The sequence below is a fragment of the Hirundo rustica genome, chromosome 2 (assembly GCF_015227805.2).
Source record: "Hirundo rustica isolate bHirRus1 chromosome 2, bHirRus1.pri.v3, whole genome shotgun sequence".
In the NCBI taxonomy this organism is placed as follows: Eukaryota; Metazoa; Chordata; class Aves; order Passeriformes; family Hirundinidae; genus Hirundo; species Hirundo rustica.
The window spans coordinates 21011596-21022264 of record NC_053451.1 but is presented as its reverse complement, the minus strand read 5'-3'; the positions used below and the strand labels follow the sequence as shown (position 1 = coordinate 21022264).

Here is a 10669-nt window from a genome sequence, read left to right as displayed (position 1 = left end):
ACTCTGACTCAGATGCAGTTGACACAAAAAAAAAAAAAAAAAAAAAAAAAAAGTCAAAGATGGTGTTTACTGCTGGCACCACACTTTGTGCACACTTGAAAACAAAAAAAAGAAAGGAAATAAGAAACATCTGGCTCTAACTAAGGCTTAAAAGAAATTGAGGAAAGCAGAAGAAACATATCCAGTCACTCAAGAACGATTTTATCTCCCCGCATCTGCATCACAGATACAAATTTGCAAGTGTTAAGGGAACCTTTCAGTTTGATTATTCTATCATATAAACATGGTTTAATATTTTCATAAATAAAATATACTATCTTTTAAGAGGTGTTCATTCATTTGCATTGGTTTTGCCATCTGGTTCCTTAAGTAATTTTTTTTTCTCTGTGTTTTATATAAAGTGTTCATGTGAAGTTAGAAATTCACAATCAGTTTCGCTCACAATCCTGCTGCAAATTCCCGGCTGACAAACTGTCTTCCATTTGAAAAGCTGGGCTTGCAATCCAAAGTTTTGGATTCTTAGTATTTCATATACACAAACTCAACATTCTAGTTAAAGATATCCGTGATGATGTTAGCCATGTAAAGGAAAGAAGCAAGGATGCTCTTTCCATTGAATAGGAAAGGAAGTGTAAGTAACCCTGAGAATGAATTACAATTTCTTTCCTATTTCATCATTTATAAATATCTGCAATGATCTAACAGCATTTCTATTAGCAAAGGACTCAGACCCGTGATTCAGAAGCTGGGTATGCTTTTAATATACCAGACTTAGGTTAGCAAAGCTGGATGGAGCTTAACTTAATGTCGCTGCACTGTTCTTTGCCTCAGTTTCCCCATCTTCAAGATCCAAATTACACCTGGTTCTGTTTTGTCCGTAAGAGTCCTGCTCCAGGATGAGCATCTTCATGTGTGTCTCTTAGATCCAGTTTTCCCTTCCTATCCCTTTCAACAGCAGAAAAGCAAACATTTAACTGTTTATGGCAGGAGGCTGTAAAGTAATTAACATTTCAAGGGTCCAAAGCATTCTCTGTGAGCAGGATCAGGAGGAGATGCTTCTGTCCAGCTGAGCACTGCTGCTCTTCACAGTTTGGCAGCAGTGGGAGAGCTGGGCCATGCAGCCTGCAGGCTCCCAGGGATTGCCTGACCAACCCTGCAAATACTTCCAAGCCCACGGGATACCTGGGCTTTGGGATGCACACTGGGGCAGGCCCTCGAGCTGTGCCACCCAGCCTCCACACAGGGCTGTCCTGCCCCACAGAGCCCTGTGTCTGCCCCTCTCTGATGAAGCCTCCCATTCCCTGGCAATCCCCTTGCAGGAAACTGCAGTTTGGCATCTTAGGGAATGAAAGGGCTCCGGTGGCCCCTGGGTGCTGTTCCCTCTCACCCTCGGACTCCCACCCATCACCTGAGTGCCACGGCCCCTGCGCCCTCCTCATGTCTCTGTGCTGATCCCAGCACTGAGGATATTTTCTCTTTTCCGTCTCTCATGCTAATGGGAATAACACGGAAAGAGGAGAGATCTAGGACAAGAAGCATGCTTGTAACAACAGGCAGGGATGCAGACACTCCCCCTGGGGGAGTTCATCTGGTTGGGGTAGACAGTGAGCTCGCCTTCATTAACAATGAAGGCATCGACTTAAGGCCTTGGGAAGCGGGATGTGAAGGAAGGAAACATCTAGTTGTGTTATGGTGAGGAGAACAGGACTATGGGTACGGTTATGCTAACAAAGCTATTCCTTATAAGGCAATGTCCTGAACTCTGGGTTATGATTGGTTGGTGACATACTCAATACATGGTAATGTTTCTAGTTCTCATTGCTCAATGGCTCCCTGTCCTCAGATTAATCCCTATATAACATCATGTTTTCCTCAATTCCAGGTCTTCGAAGGAGCTCTACATGTACAGCTTATTTCTTTGTCTTGCTATTTAAGTCTTTGTTGTTTGGGCTTTCTTCGTCATTCCCGCTTCTTGACCGTCGATGTTAGTGGCTCCTGCTGGCGGGAACGTCCTAGCCCTGTGTCCCTGCTGACAAGGATCTATTGCCACTCCCTGCAGCTAGACATCCCTACTGGACAGAGCTGAGCCCAGAGGGACAGCGTGCAGCCCTGTATCCCCTAAAGTTTTGTACCAGCCTGTCAGTGCTGTGGTGGCACAGCCTGTCTTTAAAACCTCCGTCAGCAGACTATTAAGTCATTTGGCTATCTGAGGAAGCACATTAACAATTTCAGTGCTCTCACCTGTAAAAGTAATCCTAATTATTTCAGCATTTCCATAGTCTTTCTTATGTCCTTGGGAATTTTCTTCGATACAGAGTGTCATGGTCACCTGACATGAGGTACTTTTTATTTTCAGTATGAATATTTTGAACATGAGTATCATTATGAGAACCTTGCAGACTGACACCAATTAAATTAAAATTATAAATGCATATATTACTCATCTTTATTCTTGGTAAGAGGAAAAACATCATAACAATCTGCAAGGCCATCATAGGAATCATAGTCCCTAGTAGCAGTAGCAGTAGCAGTAGTATCAAATGGCTAGATCATTGCGCCACCTCCCAAGAGACCAGAACCCTTTTTTTGACTGCATTTCTGTACATACTTGGCACATCACATCAGCTTGTTGAGTCCTGTTTTTTAAACTGAGATGGAATAGCTTTGGTAATTAAAAAAGCTAAACAAATCTTTCCTCACTAGTGAAAAACACCATATAAAAACAAGGTACTGTCCCTGCTTACACAATGGGAATTAATCCACTGAATGCTGATGACAAAAAAGATGTCTTTATTCCAACTCATTCTTAAAATAACTCTATTTTCTTCTTCACTTTGACTGTGTTGACTTTCACCCTGTGCCAGCCAGCACCACCCCACCCAGGGTAGGTGCAGATCCACATAGAGGACCAGAGTCAGTTCCCAAGAGGTAATAAACATGCACGTACCAAAACTCTTTTTTTTTAGAACAGAAAAAGTAAAGTTTTATCAGTAGACCAGTAGTTAATGGTTTATGACAAGAGAATGGCTGTATAATAACCATTTTATAGCGCTGCAGACAGCCTGCACTCCAACATGCCTTCACTCCACTGGGACAGAGTTTTGGCTGGAGTCACCTGTTGTATAGTGAATGTGACCCTTTGGGCATTGTGCATTTGGCAGCTCCTCAGGTTCAAAGCAGGTAAGAAATTCTACCCCATTTGAACTCTTTGAGTTCTTTTTCCTTTCCTTAAATATTTAAGCATGACTGCTGACAAACATTATCACACCGATGTTGCATGCTCCTCAGGTAGAAATATTTTTCTTCTTGCAACAATGTTTAAAGAAGTACCCCAAACTTTGTAAGCTGCTGTAAAACAGAACAGGATGACAAGCAATCTCTGGAGTGTTTTCATTGGAACATGTATACACTGCTCATGACTCCTTTGATATAACTTTGAGAAGTGTCTTGACATTTTTTCATTCTTTTAGTAAAAAATGGATTTATTTTTCAAAAGAGCAAAATAAACCTCTAACTAGTCTAGTAAATAGTATTTTAAAAAGGAAATATTTACTTTGCAGGTGCTTGTATGTTTGCATGCATATAGCACCTGTTCATGCTTTCATTGCAACTTGCATTGCAGAAATATTTATTGAAAGCATATCAGACTGGCATTTTCTATACCTGAAAATCAGATCAATGTACTCTTGTAAAACACCTCTGTGTGCAAACTTGGAGAGGAAAGCTGGTCAATGTTTCCTCTCAGCAAAATACTCACTATATTGATGTGACACAAAACGATACACGGACCTATATTCAAAGTTCATTGGAAGAATCAAGTATTCCTGGCTGCTTGTCCAGCCGAGAGTCAGACATGATTTAAGACCAAGAAGCCTGAAGAAAAGTTTATATGAGGATCCATTAGGTTACATTTACTTCAAGAGATTTATCAGATGTTTGTAGGGATTTAACATACTCGAGCCCAAGAAAGGGCACAAAACTAAACAGCGATTATTTAACGTATGTCAGTAATAATCTATCTTTGCTAATATCAGTATATGCTCAGACCTTTGTTTGACTTGATGGAGCCAAACCCAGATGAGATGGGAATTAGGTCTCAGTGCAGCACAGGGATATGTCTGCTTGGGCCTAACACAGCTGCAGGAAAACCAGCTGCTAAAGAAAGGCATTTATACTGCAGCTATTCAGGGGTGGAAAGTACCTCCATGCCCATCTGGTGCATGGCTTGCTGTGCATTGTGGTAGAGTTTCTTCTTTATTCATACTTCAATCACGAGCATTAGCATCAGCATTTCCCACTATGCTTGATTAAAACACCCTCAGCAGTTCATGGTGACCTGGTATTATGTATGGATCTAACAGTTTTAGTTTAGAAATAAGAACAGTCAAAAATCAGTGGGATTCTTGACATGATTAATGTCTGTGGGACAAAACTTAAAAGAAAAAGACAGAGAAGATAAATAAAATAAAATAAATTAAATAAAACCAGAAGAAGCCCATGATGTTAAGCCTGTGCCACAGTTACCGGAGCCTGAGTTACCACATAGGTAGGACTATAGGTGTAGCAGGTGTGACTGCATAAGTCAGCTCAGGAATTTGCATTTGTGAGACAGATCTCCCTCTGAAACAAAAAAAGCTTCACGAGACTAGCACAGTAGGCAAAGAAAAGTTCCCAGGAGGCTCTAAATAGAGTCACAGCGTGGCCTGGCATTAACAGGTCCTGTGAGTGTCACGTTGTTGCAGAGGAACTCTTCCTGGGAATGCGAAGGCTAGGCTGATGCCCTTTGCTATCACCTCCCCTTTGCTGCATGGGCTCCATGGCAGCTTTGTCTCCACCTCCAGGGTAAATGCTCAACTTTTTGCCCCACAGCTGCCTGCTTTTCTGCTTTGTGGCTTCCAATGGAGTGTCTGCCCAGTCTTCTTTTTCACCTTTCTCTTTCCTGGCACTCCTTTGCAGACCATGACCAGCATTGCCCCAGCCGGCTGCAGAAGCGGCTGCACCCACCTGAGGCTGTCCCAAACACTGCTCCTCAGGAGGCGGCCCAGGGTCCAGGCATGTGCAGGGCAGCCCTGCTCCTTCCCTGGTTTTGGGATCCTTGGTGCCAGATGACCCAGCAGTCCTGCCTGGCCTGGCTGCTTTGGGCTCGTGCTCAGCAAGCGAGGCAGAGGCTTGGAGCTGCACTGCCGGATCCCCAGGGTCCTGGCGGTTCCCAGGCTCCCAGTCCAGAGCAGGTGGCCGAGCCCCAGGGTCACTCCTTGGCCACACAGCCCCGTGAGCCACACGGAGTGCCTGCCTGGTGAGACAGCGCTGCTGGGCAGCGGAGCAACAACTGCGTGATCGGACACCCAGCTCCCACAGATCCAGATGTTCTCCACAGCTGCTTAGGGCTGCACGAATTTGGGCCACACAAATCTCAGTTGCTGGATATTTCCTTTCCTTCCTGTAAGATTTCCAGCGGAGAGACGATGTGTTTTGAAAAGCTGATGGTTAGGACAGACATTACCTAGCTACCCTTAGATGTTATTCCACTACCATCAGAGACATCTGGCTGCACTGGAGCTGAGACAGCCTGAAACACAACTGCTAAATAGCAAAAACATGAGCAAACGCTGAGCAAAGAGTGCCAAGAACAGAATTACCCCTGCCACGTGGCACAGCCCTTATAGTTTGCAATAATCTTCCAGTTATATGAATCCCATTAAAGAGTAAGAAGTTAAGCAATCTCTTTAGTTCAGTGAGAACATTAGAAATATACAATGACACATGTTCCTGGCAGTGCTGTTTACTTTTGAATGTTCTGGCTTTACTCTGTTTGTCAGTGTCTCAAAACACAGGCATTAAAATGTCAGATCAGATGGCAGTCCCCAAATCCAGTTTTCCGCATTATTTGAAACCATACACCCAGGTGCACAGGTCTGCAATTTCCACTGTGAACCTTATTGTAAAGGATTCCAACTCCATCCGTCACTTAGGGACCTGGTGAGATTGACCATGAGGAAACCTTGCTCTGTGGAGATCCCCCACCTCTTGGGTCTCTCTTTGTAAGACTAGAGCCCACCTACCCCTTCCCTGTTGCAATTTCTGCAGCAGAATACCCCTTTAGCCATTTGAGATTTGCCAGTCTCTTAAAAAAAAAAAAAAACCCTTAAGATTTTCAGAGCTTGCTCTGAAATATCTTAATGCACAGGAAATACCATAATATATTCAGAAATTTCTAAGATCTGCAATTTCTCTGCTATTGCTTAGACTGTGCCATTTTGTTTTCTGAAGCTGTGGCCATAAGTTCAATGACTATTTCAAAGAAAATCCACTATTTCTGCCAAAAGACAGAATAAAAGTTGTCAGCTGTCCTGAAGTGGGTATAGAGGCTGAGGTTGGGGCATGGGTTTTTTCTGTTTTGTCCTATAATGCCTGTCCTAAATTATAGCATCTTTATCTGATTCTTGGATGCGTGACTATCCATGTCCTCATTATTGTTCCAGGCCCTTCAGCACTGACAATCTGTGGCTTTGTTTTGCCTTCTTGGTTCTGTGAATTCCTGCAGAAGTAATTTGAGTGTTTAATGCACTTAACAGTTTCAGCTTTTGGTAGACTGGAGGGCCACACTCCTGCTCATTCAGCATCTGCACAAAACTGTTCCCACCGACATTGTTTTGGGAATGCAAATTCATGTTTGGAAGCTTAGATCCCACATTCATGCCATTGGTTTTAGGGGCAAGACACCAATTATATGGGTGAGATTATGGATCATACGTGTTTTTTAGCCAAAGCTTCCAAAACATCACGTTTCTTTCTTCCCTTCATCAAATTAAATAGATACATTATTTTACATACCCATTGATGAAGATATAGATATAGATATAGATATAGATATAGATATAGATATAGATATATAGACATATCTTGATTCTTTATTTGCACAGGCACTACAGAACCCATGGAACCTCTGTGCTTCTGTCTCGACAGTGGCAGCTCTGGGGATGGAGCCTGCGTGTGCCCAGAGGAGCGGGTGGGATCTCTTTGTCATATAGGTCACTATAAGCCAGGGGTAGCTGGCACCATTTCTGGGAACGTCTCCACTTTGGGAGATCCCTGACCCTCCCTACTGCTGAGATCTGCTCAGCAGGGACAGATCTGCAAGCAGTACCGTGGCTGTTCTTGCTTGGTGTGGCCGTGTTTTTCACCCACCTTAAAGGAATAATACATCTGGGGAAGACATTACAGGCTTCGACAATCTCTGGCCTGTTTCTAGGCTGTTGTATGAATTTCTCTCCTTGAAGATCGCTGTGACTTGAAAATCTGACTCAGGTCTCAGTGACCACTGTTGCCGTGCCTGGATTTGCCCTGTGTTTGAGGACATCCACCTCACCACCCTGCAGGACAATAACTGCCTTCAGCTCCTGCTGCCACTGGCACTGGTCTTGGGTGAGTCAAATTTCCTACACTTGGAATAGCACTGTCCTGATTGACCCCCATTTCAGTCCCCTCTGCCACAACATGGCATCTCTACACTGCCCTGTGCTGGAAGGCTGCCAGCTCACAGAGCTGCAGGGTCTCCAGAGCTGGTAAAATTCCCAGCTCCTTTTTTCCCAGGCAAACAACCCACAACGTGGCCAGTATGACACACAAATACACCGTCATGTGCCAGAAGGGCTTTTGTCAAATGGTGTGACACGTATGGTCAGAAGGATGTCAAAATATCTGCAGTGTACCCAGGAAAATATGCTTGGCGAGGAATGCTAGGTAGATGGAAAGTTCAGGTCTTTCACGTTACTTCCCTTATGACAGGATGGGCAGCACATCCAACAGACAATGATAGATGGAATGAGTTCAGGACCGATTGGAACATTGTTTCAGAGAAGTTGGCTTAAATAAAATAATCATGGCTGTGATTTCAGCACTGAAAACAAAGCATTATGATGAATCTGTAATTTTCTTGTTCACTGCTCTAGTATCCTGCATTTGATTTGCTGTGAATTGACTTAAAGAATAGATTTTAATAGCTACAGTTAAAATACACGAGGTAAGAATGTTTGGACAGACATAATTAACTTGAAATCATAACAAACACTACTGAAATTACAAACCCTCAATTTTACTCTGTTTTCCTGAGGAAAATTTATACTGTCCATCTGTCTGTTGTTCCACTTTCTTGGTACTTTCTTTAACTTGTTGACCAGTTTCAACTAAATTTATTATGTACTTACGTATCTTAAAGGTCTCAAAATCTTACGAGTTTTGCACATATCATTAGTTGGGTACAGAAGACCAACCCTATAAATATCTCAAAGAGGAAAAGGAAAGGAAATTCATGCCATCAATAAGGAGGTTGAGGCTGCATGGCCAGTCACAGAATCACACAGAATCACAGAATCACTAGGTTGGAAGAGACCATGCCCTAACACCTTTACTAAACTACGGCACCAAGTGCCACATCCAGTTTTTTTTAAACACCTCCAGGGATGGTGACTCCACTACCTCCCCAGGCAGACTATTCCAGTACTTTATCACTCTTTCCATAAAAAACTTTTTCCTAATATCCGACCTGTATTTCCCTTGATGCAGCCTGAGACTGTGTCCTCTTGTTCTGTCAGTTGCTGCCTGGAGAAAGAGACCAACCCCCACCACCCCACCTTTCAGGAAGCTGTAGAAAGTGATAATGTCACCTCTGAGTCTCCTTTTCTCCAGGCTGAACAACCCCAGCTCCTTCAGTCCATCCAGTCCAGTCACTAAGGTGCATAAATTACCAATGACATTTGTTTCCTCTTTACCAGCTAACAAAATGGAGGTGTAATTTGTATGTATGTACTGAAAATACAAAGATGTATCTAAGAGGTGAGAGGGGCTGAGACATGATGAAGCAGGAAGGCCATGAGATCACAGTGCTAGAGGTGCTGAGGAGGCTGGAAGAAAGTGCAGTCAGGTGCTGAGAGTATGGAGGAGGTTATCTGGTTTATTGCCAGGAAAAGAGAGCATGGCATACAGCGTAGACAACATTTGTAACCCAATTACTTTTGTTCCAACAATGATGAAGAAAATTCCACTTGGTGCATAATTCATTGCTTTTCTACATTATGTCATGCTTATTTTTTTTCACAAATCATGACAAAGGGCCTGGTTTTCTACTTGTGGTTTGTTCTGTTTGGGACTTTTTTTGTTTGTTTTGGTTTTATATTGTTTTGTTTTATTTTGTTTTGATCTGGAGCAATCCTAATGACATTAAAATATTTGGAATAATTTGAGATTTGCATCAGTGGGAAAATTTTATTTCAGATGGACTGTCTTTTCTAAGCCCGAAACCAAGTAGTACAAGTACAAGTACATAAACCAGCCCAAACCACTTTCAGATCAAGACTTGAATAAATAGAAAGAAAAAAGTTAATAAGGCTTGTATGAATGCATATGTGCCCATAGCAACTTACTCTTTCCAACCCTTGGAGGGAAAGCAGGATGTCTTGGGTCGCAATATATAACCAAAAGCATATATTCTATTCCCATTCTGTTGAAACCAGTTGAAGAGTTGTTTTTTCTTTATCTCATAAGTCTAGGGGTGAGGGGGCGGGTGCCTTCTGTTAGTGGGCCAGCTGTTAAAACGAGGTGGAACAATGATCCTTACCTCTTCCACAACCCATCCTCCCTCCAGGGGGATATCTTCTGTTAATGGGCCATTTAGGCTCACTGCATGACTGATAAAATTACATCATTCCATTGTGAGATGCTCCACCCAGTGGGAGGAGCCAAGCCTTCCTACCTAGATAAAAGCTGAATTCAGAGCACCAAGGCAGCCTGTTTTCCACTGGATTCCCAGAGGAAAGACTGGACCCATCTCACCACCACTGGACCCATCTTGACACCACTGGACCCTTCTACTCCTCATCTGTACTCCAACAGAACCTCCTCTGTTATTCCAGGAGGACTTACTTGGACTGCTTCCAACACCCTGACCAGGGTGTCAGGTTGTATTCTATCTCTGTCAGTGTTTCTAGGATTTTTTAAATTGTTTGTTTGCTTTACTACATTTGTATTTTTAATATTCGTAGTAAAGAACTATTATCCCTATTCACAAATCTTTGCCTGAAGGCCCTTAATTGCAAAATTATAATAATTTGGTGGGAGGGGGTTTACATTCTTCATTCCAAGGGAAGCTCCAGCTTTTCCTGGCAGACACTTGTCTTTTCCAACCAAGACACAGGATCATCACAAATGTATTCAAATCCATGGGTCTAGAGAGGATTCATCCAAGACAGCTGAAAGACCTGGCTTATGCTCCTGTAAGACTTCTGTCACCTGTGGTGATGAAGAACTGGAAGAAGGTTCATATTATGCTCACCTTTAAGAAAGGCAAGAAGGAGATCTGGGGGAGCAGTCAGGCTTACCTCAGGTGCTAGAAGCATTTTGGAACATATCCTCTTGGAGTCTATTTCCATGCATATGAGAGACCAGAAGACCATCAGAAACAGCATGGATTTACATATAGGACCAATCTGACTGTCTGCCATATGCAATAACTCTATGTAGACAACAGAAGAGTAACAAGGTGTAATACACTTTGATTTATAGATTGTTGGGGGTTAGATTTGTTCGTTTTTTTTCCTTATAAAAATTTTCCCCATAAGTTGCTATGAGACTAAGTACTGATCCCTAGATAGTTCTCGACCAACACAAAGGA

General features: G+C 42.8%; 1 protein-coding gene across 1 annotated transcript in view; it reads left to right on the top strand.

The window, feature by feature from the left end:
- Positions 1 to 3074: 3074 nt before the first annotated feature.
- Positions 3075 to 10669, top strand: part of ADGRG7 (adhesion G protein-coupled receptor G7) — a 32831-nt gene continuing 25236 nt past the window's right edge. Inside the window, 2 exon segments of the mRNA XM_058424435.1 lie at positions 3075 to 3180; positions 4957 to 5296. Of these exon segments, the coding sequence (XP_058280418.1) occupies positions 3075 to 3180; positions 4957 to 5296 (446 nt within the window).